Below are 13709 nucleotides of genomic sequence, written 5' to 3'. Positions count from 1 at the left end.
CTTTCCTTGTCTGAGTGTTTTGTGAATTTGACTATAATATGCCTGTTGATGGTCAGTTTTTGTTGAATCTAATGGGTGTTCTCTGTGCTTCCTGGATTTTGATGTCTGTGTCTTCCCTCAGGTTAGGAAAGTTTTCTGCTATGATTTGCTCACATAAATGTTCTACCCCTTTTTCTCTCTCTTCATCTTCTGGGACCCCTATGATTCTGATGTTATTCCTTTTTAATGAGTGACTCAGTTCTTCAATTCTTTTATCATGCTCTTTTGCCTTAGTCTCCATCTTTTTTTCTGCTTCATTATTCTCAATAAGTTTGTCCTCTATATCACTGATTTGATGCTCTGCTTTCTCCATCCTTGCCACTTGTGGCATCCATTAGAGATTGCTGCTCAGTTACAGAATTTTTTATTTCATCCTGACTAGCTTTTACTTCTTTTATCTCTGCAGAAAGGGATTCTAATCTATTTTCAACCCCAGCGAGTATTCTTATTATCATGATTCTAAATTCTGGTTCAGACATCTTGCTTGTATCTGTGTTAAGTCCCTGGCTTTTATTTCTTCCTGTTCTTTCTTTTTGGGTTTAATTCCTTCATTTCATCATTTTGAAGGAAGAAAATAAATTAATAAAGTAAAAGAAAAATTAAAAAATTAAAAACAACCTGGGAGTGCAAGCTGGTGCAGTCACTGTGGAAAACAGTATGGAGCTTACTCAAAAAACTAAAAATAGAACTACCCTATGACCCAGAAATTGCACTACTAGGTATTTATCCAAGGGATACAGCTGTGCTGTTTCGAAAGGACACATGCACTCCAATGTTTATAGCAGCATTATCAACAATAGCCAAAGTATGGAAAGAGCCCAAATGTCCATCGATGGATGAATGGATAAAGAAGTTATAGTATATATATATATATATATATATATATATACACACACACACACACACACACACACACACACACATATACATACAATGGAGTATTTCTCAGCAATCAAAAAGAATGAAATCTTGCCATTTACAACTATGTGGATGGAGGAACTGGAGGGTATTATGCTAAGTGAAATTTGTCAGTCAGAGAAAGACAAATATCATATGACTTCACTCATATGAGGACTTTAAGAGACAAAAGAGATGAACGTAAGGGAAGGGAAGTAAAAATAATATAAAAACAGGGAGGAGGACAAAACATAAGAAACTCATAAATATGGAGAACAAACAGAGGGCTACAGGATGGAGTGTAGGAGGGGGAGTGGGCTAAATGGGTAAGGGGCATTAAGGAATCTACTCCTGAAATCAGTGTTGCACTATATGCTAACTAATTTGGATGTAAATTTAAAAAGATAAATAAATAAAATTAAAAATTAAAAAAAATTGAAAAAAATAAATAAATGCCTATAAAAAAATTTAAACCAACATAAAAAAATCAAATAAGGGTTGCTAGATCCTAGGTGTGTTTTGGTCTGGTTGTTGAAAGAAGGTTGACAGATTAGAGAAAAAAGGAAAAGATAAGAAAAGAAAAAAAAGGAAAATGTTTTTAAATTAGAAAAAATAAATACAATAAAGTAGAATAAAATGAAATGATCAAAGTCTAAAGAGAATTTTTAAAAATTTACAAAAAAGTAAAAAATACAGTAGAAAAAATTAAAGAAAATCTTTTTAATAAAAATGGAAAATAAAAATAAAAATTTTCCCTTTCTGCATTCAAGAATAAGAAAAGAAAAAAAACTGGATAGATGGATCAGGGAACAGAATGAAATACGACTGAAATTACATCTGGTCTCCCCTAGAAGTCAAACTATGAAGCACCTTATAGTCTGTAAACTAAGCAGGCAGAGAGACTTGTGGTGTTCCTCAAGAGCATGGTTAGCCCATTTGGGAGGGGCTTAGTGTCATGGTTCCATTCTCCACTAGATGGCACTGCTTAGCTTATCGGGGTGGATTGTTGTGGTGCTTGTAGGCATGTATGCACATGCGCAGGTGAAAATGGCATACCCAGCTACCCAGTCTCTAGTTTTAGAACTCTGTGCTCTCTCCTACTGGCAATCTACACCCCTCCTTGTCTCCGGCTTCTGTCCACTCCCCACTTCTCCACTTTCTGTGACCAAGCCATCAGGTTGACAGGTGGTACTTCCTTTCTGAGTTTTATCTCAGATGGGGCTGTGTTTCCCACACCCCTCACTTCTGAGGGACTGTGGCTTTGACCCACTCAGACCCTCTGGGGAGGGTCTCACTGAGCAATGGCTGGGTGCTGGCCCACCCCCAGGAACATCAGCAGGACCATGCTGCTGCCGATGACCAGAGACTGCTGCTCGGTGCCAAGCTGTCCCCAAAAAGTCTTCACCCTTAATGTCCCTGTTTCAACACCAGTGAATGTTGTGTTCTCTGGGTTCTCCTTTGCCTGTGGAGAGGCCACACAGCCTCTACCAAATATCCTTGCAGCAAAGGAACCGCCACTCCCCATGTGACCTGAGGGCCTCCTGGACCTTGCTGTCTGCTCCTGGGGATTTGCCTTTCCCACCAGAGCACTGCCAGGCATTGATCTGCGGAGTTTTCAGACTCTGCACATCCCTGTTTATAGAGTCTTAATGGAGTTTAAACCCTCTCCTTTCTCCTTTTTCCCTTTTTTGTTCAGTCCCTTGTGGCTGTTGGCACTCTTCCACTTCCTCTCCAGCTACTTTGGGAGGGGGGTGCTCTTCCCATATTCTCCCTGCCATCTTCGTCCTCTCTCTGTAAGCAAAACAGCTCCCTGCCCTCTGTGGTTTCTCTCTCCCCCAGTTCACCTCTCTGCACTGTGTACCTACTGAGTTCTATGGTTCAGGTGGTGCAGATTATTGTGTTAAGCCTCAAATCAGTTTTCTAGGTGTGCAGGATGGTTTAGTGTTGATCTGGCTGTATTTCATGGATGAGACACAAAAAAAACCTTCCATGCTGTTCCACCATCTTGGCCCCTCCTCCAGAATTGTTATTCTAACCTGTGTTTGATGATCTCTAACGTGTATACAATACCTCATAAAAAAATCAATTATAAAAAATAATATTAGGGGCACTGTGTGGCTCAGTAGGTTGAACGTCCAACACTTGACTACAGCTCAGATCATGATCTCACAGTTTATGAGACTGGGCCCCACTTTGGGCTTTGCACTGAGCATGGAACCTGCTTGGGATTCACACTCTCTTGCTCTCTCTGCCCCTCTCACCCCCAAATAAGTAAACATTAAAAAAACATATTAAATATTAAATATACCCTGGTCAGAATGTTCAAGTACATATAGATATGAACATTTCCAATCAAACAATTATATTTTTTTCTAAATTTTTAACAAAATTTTAAAAATAATTACAAGATATATTTGAAGCTGAACTCAGTGTGCTGCATTAAACACCTTTTTTGAAACGTAAATCCGAATCTGATTACCTCAAAAAGCCATCTGTCAGCCACTACTTAATTCTACTATAATTCAATACATTTGGGAAAAAACTCATGATTTAGTTCCTCAAAATCTATCATTCAGATTGATCACAAAGAAACAGCAAGAGACATATGTCAAATGGGACCAGGTTGTTCACAAGTAAAACCTGCAATAATACTAGGGAAACACAGAAAATCATAAGGAGTTCATATGTAGGACGTAGGGAGGAAAACTGGGACTTGAGCTTTTCTGAATTAATTTCTATTCCTATAGCAAATCCAAAGAAAATAAACTGTAAGAGTCCAGAGTTCCACTGAGCATATACAGCATGCTGCAGGTTGCTTTGGTAAGAAGAAGTGAAAAATCACAAGGAATGCTGGCTGGGGGGGAAGAACAAGCCACAAATAAATGAAAAAAAATAGGACAAACAAATCATCTAGACTTTCTATTTTCTTTTATTTTAATGACTCTTTCTCACATTTTGAACATTTAAGTACAAGTCTCTTAAGTGACTCATTTCATTATCTTAATTTCAAATCGCTCACAGGGAATTGTAAATTAACAGCATAAACTTTTATATGTTCATAATGGTAGGTATGTCTAAATAGGAAAAATAAGTACAAAGAAAGTTAGAGGATGATGAATTCTGGCCTGAAATCTTTGTTGGAATTGTAGAGGCTAAAGAAATACTCAGGGGCATCTGACTGGCTCAGCTGGCTAAATGATCAACTCTTGATTTCAGCTCAGGTCATGATCTCACAGTTCATGGGTTCCAGCCCAGACTCAGGCTTCATGCTGCCAGTGCAGAGCCTGCTTAGGGTTCTCTCTCTTCTTCTTTCTCTGCCCCTCCCCTGCTCGCTCTCTCTCTCTCTCTCAAAATAAATAAGTAGACTTTAAATACATATATATGTATTTTAATATAGATTAATATTTACTAATATTAATATATATACTTATTTAATATATATTTTAAAAATATATGTATATAAATATATATTATAAAATATATATATAATAAAAAACACTCAATGTTGTCAAAGAGTCATGATTTTTACAAGAAAAAGGAAGTGAGTAGATTCCTAAGAATTAGAGGAAATACAATTTCATTTCCTTCATATGTTAACATTAAACTGGCTTGCTGAAACATTTAGAATTCCACAGAACTTTCATCATACAAATTATTTCTTCAGTAGTAGTAGGAAATGTGGGTGAGGATAGTGAAAACTGAAATAAAAATTTAAAAAGTCTTGCAGAAGATAAAATATTATTTTACTTATCATGGCCAATTTATGTTAACAAAATGAAAAGTTTCAGTGTAATTTTGAAAGTAAATTCTAAACATTAAGTCCTGACAGAAAAGAACATTTGTTCAAATGCCTCAAGGAAATTTGCCTGTGTTTTTCATGAAGATTCACTCTTTAGTGAGGTGTGCTACCACTGAAACCCAGAGAACTGTAAACATCTCAAGGTAATGATGTGGACCCTAATCCATACTTGAGCGGACTGTGCCTGGCACACACACGGGAGTTGCTGGACAGAGATGTGCTTACGGAACTGAGCTCTGCCCATGGGATCCACTGTGGATGCAGGTTTTGACGGAAAACTACCATAAGAAAGTGAGACAGCTGAATATTCTGTGACCTTTAATTAAGTCAACATTATAGAACAAGGCTGAAATGGAGAAGACTTTCAAAGCAATAGGTTCTTTTAAGAAACACTTATTATTGGAGCACATGGGTGGCTCGGTTGGTTAAGCATCTGACTCTTGACTCTTTCAGCTCAGGTCATGATCTCATGATTCATGAGTTCAAATCCTGGTTGTGATTTCACAGTTCAAGCCCCCGTCATGATCTCACGGCTCGTGAGTTTAAGCCCCATGTCAGGACCTGAGCTGACAGCTTGGAGCCTGCTTGGGATTTTCTCTCTCTCCCTGTCTCTCTGCCTTTCCCCTGCTTGTATGCATGCATTCTCTCTCTCTTTCTCTCTCTCTGTCTCTCTCTCTCTCTCAAAAGAAAAAAATAAACTTAAAAAAACACACATTATGTCTCAAGCATGCAAGGCATTTCATTAGGTGGTGGTGCAAGCATAAAAACAGGTAAGTTGTGATCTCTGCTTATAATCATGTAGCACTTTTTGTACCAATGAAGTTGTTTCTCCATCAAGTCTCTTATTCCTATTTCTGATAGTACAAATGCAATTAGTAAAACTTAATATATCACTCTCCTATGCCATTAACATGAATTAGGTTATTAAAAGGCTTGCAAAGGAAGAGCTTGTGGCTCTTAATATACTTGAATTCTTAGGTAAGAAGAAAACTTACATGAAATTCAACTACAAACGCTTAGATTGAGCTTTTCACACTCCAAAGCAATAATCACACAGAATCCAAAGTGGAATTATAGACCTCACTTCATGCTTTAACTACCATCCTACTACTTAGGGCAGCTTTTCAGCAGCTTAGAACAGGTTTTTCATAGAAAACATGGGCAGACTCTGGTTTCTAAGAAAGTTGATATTTAGTTGATATCCTAATGAATATTAGTTTATTGATTATCATAATAACCCTAGGAAGGGCACAGAAGCACAAGACTTTCAATTGTGATAACATATTCTTCCCTGAAACGATTTTATTAGCTGCCCTGAATATATGCACATGAGTTTGTAAGGGGGTTTATGTGTTTTCACCCTTGGCCATCCCCACCCATTTTGAGGAAGAGACATCATATTCCTTATGGGTAAAATTGTGCAAAAAAAGAAAGTAGAACACTTCATTTTACTTTGTTTCTAGCACATCTCCTATTGCCAATGAAAAATTATTACTCAAATGGGACCACAACGCCACAGTATATTTGGCTTACTATTTTTCAATGACAAAGTAGTATAAACCAGTAAATGCATAGAAAAGCTCTCTAGACACAGACTAAACAGTAAGTGGAGGATAAAGTGGTAAAAGGCAATTACAAGGTGGTATTTCTACAAGTTTCGGACCCCATCAGAGTTCTTTTCCACATTCCTCTTTGTTTATAAATGAAGTATCCTCTTTTTCTCGGCCACGGAAGAGCTAACCCATTTGGCTGCTAATTTGTGCCTGACACCCTTCCAGCCCCAGCTGCTGATGACGGGGAAGTGGACATGTTTGCAATGCTACTGGGGAGGACACAATAGATGCTTAAAACCAGTTCACATGGGCCGTGTGCCATGTGCCTGGAACTCCCTCCTGTCAGCCCTCTCCCCAACAACGACAGAGACTCCTACTTCGTATACATGTCTCTGCTCCTCTGCAATTAAAAATAATTATAGCAACCATTTAATGGATAGATACTATGGTCCAGTGACTCTGTTGCATTCTTTATATTTAATTCACACAAGACCCAGTGATACTCATTGATCATCTGCTATGTGTCAGCAGTCAGTTAATGGCAGAGCTAGGATCCAAGCCCAAGTTTTCCTGGCTCCAAGATGTATACTTCTCCCATTTCACCCTGCCACTTCTCTAAGCAGTCACGATGTCCTTTTAAGTAGTTTTTGCTCCTGCCAGTATTCAAACATCATCCCCTTACAGTAAACACGTGTTCAGCAGACAGTGTAAATAAGAACCCCATTGAGGGTCCCCATGATTAGAAAAGAAAGAAAACTACAAATGTATCAGTACTTAGAACACTGTCTTTTTTAGTTAATGAATCATGAAGCCACTGAACCTTCCTATTGAAGTGAGCAATTTTCTTTTGGAATGGAGGTAATCTTTGATGGAGCTGAGTCTAAAATGGAAATGAAAAATGCAAAACAGCCAGTCATTTTACTAAACATTAGCAAAAATATTAAAATGCCCCCCAAATTAAAACCAATATATGTGAAGATAATTATGGCACATGGATTAAATGATAAAAGTGTACATGAGCCATGTATCTTATCTGAATATGCATTCCTTTCTATACAACTTAAAAGGACTTTGTTTTTCTCCTAACTCTTCCTCTTGGTCTTTAAAAAGCAGTTATCTTTATGGTTGATAGTCATTGGGAGAATTACAAAGGCTTGATGACTGGAACAGTCTGAATGAGATGGTTCATGAAAACTAATGAGGCAAACCTGCATGTTACTTTAAGTTTATAGTAACATGTTCCTGTTCTTGGGAACAGGAACACAAAACCCTTCCAAACGTGTTGAAACACAAAATACTATTGAATCTAAAGTAAGAGTTCAGGGTAATATTAATATGTATTTTTTAGCTATCCACTGATAATAATTTGTGTATATTCAGAAGGCAGAGAGTACAAAACACACACATGCAAGTAAATCTGAAAACTTGGGGATGCCTAGTGCGTCTAAAAGACTTCGTACTTTTGGGAAGTCATGATCCTAACACTTAGCAACATTAATATAAAATAAAACAACAAAGAAATTCCACGGATATATCTACTGTCAAAATCAGTTACCAGATGAACAGCAGAGGGACAGTTTATTAGCAAAACTATGCAAGTAAATAAAAAGGTATTGAGTGTATATATGTACTTTGGAGTTTTTCATTAGTTCATTCATTCATTCATTCATTCATCCATCTAGACAATAAATATTTGTTGAGCATCTCCTTTGTGCTAAGTTCAGGGAATTTAATGGTGAACCAAACCAACTTCCTCGGCTCAAAGAGCTTACATCCCCATTCGGTCTAGTCCCCAGAGAGACACAAATAGCAACTAGAACTTTACCACTCCATTGGGCGGCTGTGAATAGCCAGAGTATATGGAAGGCAGGACGGTTTAGTGGAAAAGGTACTGAAAGAAAGTAAGTGGATAGATGAAAGGTGAGAGAGAAGGAAAGGAAAGGGGGAAGGGTGGGGTGGGGGGGGGGGAATGGAGAACAGAAAAGATAGGAAAAGATGGAGATGGGGGAATGAACAGGACCACGAGGACAAGGACAAAGGTGTACCCGCAGGCTTTTGCATCAGAAAATGCAGGCTCTAGTCATATGCTTCTTCTACATATGTGAGCTTCAGGGAACAGCTTGCCCTCTCTAACCTATGCTTTCCTGATCTTTAGAACAAGGCTACTATGGCTGTGGTGAGAATCACATAAGATATACATATAAAAACAATTTGTAATTTATTAAGTACTTTAGAAAAGGAAGAGATTATTTATTAGTAGTAGTAGTAGTAGTAGTAAATAGGTCAAAGAATATAATTACACAGACTTTTTAAAGTGATATACAAGCATCCCAACATTTTCCTATTTATTCTAAGCAAAGAGAAAAGCATATAGACATAGACAATCATCTTGGCAGCAGCCACTATTACTAATATCAAAGTTGAGATATTGTGAGGAAAGGACTAGGTTTAATCTAAGCCTATTTTTCAGCAAGCACTGACATTTTCCAGGGAAATCTGAAATGCCATTTGACACTTCTTCAAAACTACAGAGTACACACAGGAAACTTCCTAGTAAGTATTTTTGAAACTTTATACTGTGAGAGAATGAAATACAAGTTTTAAAACCATTTAAATTGTTTCTAGTTATCTGTGTATGAACTACCTGGTATTTTAATATTGGCAACTTTTATTTTACTATTTTTATATAACTGGAATGCGTATTTTTTCCTAGTAGTATCACCAGGGGACTGACAGCCTCAGAAACAATTAGGCTCTACAGTCCAGCACTGTCTTATATAGGAGACCAGGTTGGGAACGTCTGCTCTTAAACCTGAGTTGTGTCAACCTGGACACCCTCAATCAATTTCTTCCCTTCGATTTCCAATATATAACTCTGTACCTGCCTCTCGGAGTCACTGGGAATATCTTTTACATAGTCAGCCTTGAGTAAAAGGCAACTGTTAACATTTTTGTTAATGCCACTAACAATTTGCCTGGTAGATTAGTTGCTATCTTCTCCCTTTGACTTGTTCAGGGACACAGAATTGTCAGACATTACCTGGCCTACCTGTAAAACCTGTTTGAAATCAATTCTAGATAACTTCTGGAAAATAAAATGTTGTTAAAACATACCAAAGTAAGGTGTTTGGGGTCCTATGCCAAACCGCGTACTAGCCTTTCTTATAGCTAACACCAGATTAGATGGTAGCAGCCAAATCCAAACAAGTTTCCTTATTAAAGGCCTCAGATGACTTAATAATGATAATAATAGTAACAACTATTTCAATTCACTAAGGCTTCAGTTGGTACATACCAGGCATTCAGCTAGCCACTTTACATAAGGTCTATCATTTAATCTCAGATTTACACTGTGAAATAGAAGATATTGTCACCATTTGCAAGTAAGTAAAACTAGAGGGAGCACAGCAGATCATCTTATCCTTAATGTCTGGCTTATCTCCATCTCAACCATCTGATTGTTCTTTCCACCTCAATACAGTTTCCCTGGGGATATAATGGTTTAATGGTACATCTCCATCAGAAACATTCCATGAGATTCTAAGAGCTCTAACATTAGGCTCTAAAAACCATATGTATATGTTTAACTCAAGATGCCAAGAATACAGAATTTCTTGTATTTCAGGCTAAGAGCTTCAAATATAGAAAGGTGCTTGTGATATAAGCCACATCTTAACAACAACAAAAATCTAGTAACTAAATGAAACGGAATTGTCCCATAGCCGAAAAACTTATGTACTTTATATATTTTAAAGATATGCTGAAAAGAACTGTTAAAAAGATTTAAGGTTGATTTCTCCACCTATCTACTCCTAAGCAAATTGACTGCTGTCGGCTTAAAACTCCAGCATCTCAAATAGGCTTTTATATACCAAAACTTACTGTTGGTGTTAAAAACAAGGAAACAATGCAATTAAGTTACTGGCAAGGAAAGCAAAACTCTGGCACAAGTAACACTGCAAAATTAATTGGTCCTAATTAGGCAGTCACTCAGCAAAGAGCAAAGTTGGAATGTCTATGTTGAAAGGTAACAAGCCCTATACATTTTGAGAGGAATCCCTCAGGAGACTGGCTGTAGGATGTTTCTCAGGTTGGCTTTAAAAATATGGCTACAGAACCCTTTTCAGGGACACTCTGGCCCTCCTCGTTTGCTCTTGTCAAAGCAATTTATGGCTTTATCAAATTTCAGCACAATTTAATTTTGATTTGTTCTAGAAACTGTGACCTAAATTGGATTTAGTGATCTAATTGGATTGAGCAATAATAGGGGCAATGGAATAAAATGTTAAAATATATCCAAAGAAGAACTATGATATTTTTTTTTTCTGCTTCATTCACATTCATTCACACTTGCCCCATTCACCATGATATCAAAATTCTGTATGACTTATTTATCCTGCTTATGGTCAGAGTTCAGACAAAGTTCATCATGCTAGTTAAACTTGAACAACTGAACAACAAATGAACAAAAAATACACAGGAGAGACTATGCAGCTTCTCCACTCCTTTAGATTAAACAAGACAAAATCAATGCTTGAGAGTAAACATTTTGCTACTTTATCAGGTCCTAAGTTGAGCTGGAAGGACAATGGGAGCAAGGAGAAATCAAAGTCTTGAGTAACCTTTGTACTATATATCGCCTAACCCATTATTGTGTGATGTGCAATAATGATACAAGAAAGGTTACTAGCGAAGTTCTACACCTTCAAGATCACTTACATATCAATGTAGATAATTTTTCCAGACTGCTCTGTGAATCTAAAAACTCTGCACGAGTTGTCAGTATGCATCTATTCATCTAAAATACTTAAATACTTTAGCTAAGGTCCTGGCCATGGAGCCTCTTCATCCTCTACCTTCCTGGCTTCATGCAAGAAGAATATACATAAACCCATTACATTATACCAAGTAAGTATCACTTGTCATACTTCAATTCCACTTGGTGGTGCAACTCAACTTCCCAGGTTCTTTGTTAATGAGGTATTCAACCAAAAACTTTTCTTTGCAGTTCTGTGTCAGTATGTGTATCCAAAGCCTAACCCAAGGGAGGAGGGAGAGAAGACTAGAACATAATGGAAGCGAAGAAAAACAAATGCAGAGATGGGGGGAGAGCAAGAAGCCTAGACTCCTCCAACAGCCCACCCACTGGCTGGGAGATGGGAGCCTAACCTTGCTATGCAAGTCCGAGCTTGCAGGGATGGCAAAATAAGAGCAGACATGAAGATAAGAATTCATGCAACTCAGATTAATTTGCTCTTCAAATGTAGTCAACCCTCATATTGTTACTGTTAGAGGCAGGTAGGTATTCCACAATGAAATGAAAGTAACTTTCCTACTCATCAAATAATTTTGTCAGATCTGACAAAACTAGACCTTGCTGAATTCTATCTCTCTGTGTTCTTGCATTCATGGAAGATACCAATAGCTGTAAAACTGCCCCTCTTTCAAAATAGTAAGAAGCAGAGATTTCAGAAAAGTTTTCTGAACCTTTCCTGTTGGTTACTAATCTACAAAAGGGTAAGTGATTGAAATAGAACAGGGGATATTAAACCAGCAGTCACAGAACTGTATAACTATTTTGTAGCCATACTATGCACACTTCATCACACACCCGAAGTATTAGTTGTAAAGTGTTGTAACCAACAGGGGCCAGGGAGCGATGACAGGCAGGGTTGCCTTTTGCCCATGGAGACCTCACCCGGACGGGCTTTTTACCTGCACCCACCACGAGGGCCCTGGGCTCACAGCTGCGGATGCAATGCAGAAGGGAGTTGGAGACAATGTTGGAATTGAGGAAGGCCACCACGCAGCCCAGCTTGGCCAGGCCGAACCACACATGGACGAAGTCAGGCTCGTTGCTCATCAGCAGAGCCACGGTGTCCCCCCTTTTCAGCGTGGAATGGTTCAGGAACACGTGAGCCACTCTGCTACTCCTTTTGTCCACATCCTGGTAAGTGTAGATGTCTCCCTCATAGATGATGAAAGGTTTCTGGGGCTGCTTCTTGGCAAGACTCAGGAATTTATCCAGGACAGTGAACAGCTCCCCTTTCAGCACGTACATCTCCAGCCGAATTCCATAGCGTACCACCTTCAGCAGGTACCAGAAGTCATCCCAGAAATAAGGCAACACCAGTTTCTGCACGAAATGCAGGAAGCCTATTCCAGCCGCTAGTCCTGTTAACCATGGCAGGAGCATGGGGGCAACCGGAACAGAGAGCAGCTTGTGATCCCAGCCCTTCTTTTCAAATGCAGCTTTCCGCAGAGACCAAGGCTACTCAGAGCTGAGGGCTGGCACCTGCAGCTTGAGTCAGCCTTTCTGGGAGGAAGAGGGTGATCTTGAGAAACAGAACCAGAAGTGTGCACGGAAGAAATCGCCCCGAGGGATGCCGGGGATAAGGCTTAGGTCATCACCTATCAGGGGCCTCACAATCTAGGAGTCCAATTCGCAAGCCCCGACGGCTGTCCGCGCCCTGCGGGGTTCTCTGGCAGTCTCAGCCTTCTCGCTGCAGGCCGGCTCAACCCCCGACGGCTTTGCGGCCCTGAGCCAACCCCACCACCCTCAGGAGAACTATGTCCAAGAGCAGACGTTCTTCTGCTGGGTGTGGGCTTTCGGGCGGCTGCAACTTGGACGCTGAATTCGAGCCTGGAGAAGCTGGAGTTGGCGAGGGCTGACAAGCGCAGCCGCTGCGGGTCTTAACCCGCCAGAAACCTCGCAGGGTCTCAGGGCCACGCCTCTGCCGGGGATGCCCCCAAGTCAGGTGGGATCCAGGCCCGAGCCCCGCCCCTGCTCCGCCCCGCGCCCCCGCCCCGCGCCCAGGAGCTCCCCCCTCCCCTCCGGGGGTACGGACACACTGGGTCCCCGCGAACTGCTCCGGGTGGCCACCATCTCCCCTCCTGGTGCTCTTGGGCTCGTGTATCTCTGCTCGGAACCGCGGCCGTGTCGTCCGCCTGCAGCCCGTCTCCAGGCTCCCGGCCAACCCCTGCTCGGGGCGCCGCCGCTGGGACGGCTCGGGTTCCGTCGCCGCCTCCTCTCTGGGCGCGCGTCCCGCCGCCCCTGCGAGTGTGCCGCTCGACCCGGGCCCAGGCCTCTGGCCGGGAAAGGACGGTCCCCGAATGCAGGGAAAGCCGGGGATCCTGGAAGTCGTGGCTAGAGTCAAGGGCAGGCAACCAGGCTGCTGGAATTGGGTCGAGAGAGTTCATTCACTAAACAGTAAGACCTAAAATCGCTGGAGAGGCGATTGGAAGAATTAAAAAAAAAAAAAAAAAAAAAAAAAAAAGTCCCGACAGAAAGAGCGAAAACGACAAAAAAAAAAAAAAAAAAAATTATGAATTGGTCAGATCAAGGAATATTTGAACTCTTTCCTCAGAAAACACAAAATTGGGTTGTTCTACAAAAAGTACTTTTGAAAACTTAAAGTTTG

General features: G+C 40.2%; 1 protein-coding gene across 1 annotated transcript in view; it reads right to left on the bottom strand.

Moving 5' to 3' along the window:
* SLC27A6 (solute carrier family 27 member 6) overlaps positions 1-13048 on the bottom strand; it is a 74952-nt gene extending 61904 nt beyond the window's left edge. The window contains exon 1 of the mRNA XM_047871909.1: positions 12004-13048. Coding sequence (XP_047727865.1) covers positions 12004-12484 — 481 coding nt within the window. The 5' untranslated portion in view covers positions 12485-13048. The remainder of the gene's footprint in view (positions 1-12003) is intronic.
* Positions 13049-13709: the final 661 nt, after the last annotated feature.

Source organism: Prionailurus viverrinus, chromosome A1 (assembly GCF_022837055.1).
Source record: "Prionailurus viverrinus isolate Anna chromosome A1, UM_Priviv_1.0, whole genome shotgun sequence".
NCBI lineage: Eukaryota > Metazoa > Chordata > Mammalia > Carnivora > Felidae > Prionailurus > Prionailurus viverrinus.
Note: the sequence above shows the minus strand (reverse complement) of the source record. Positions and strands in the feature narration are given on the sequence as shown.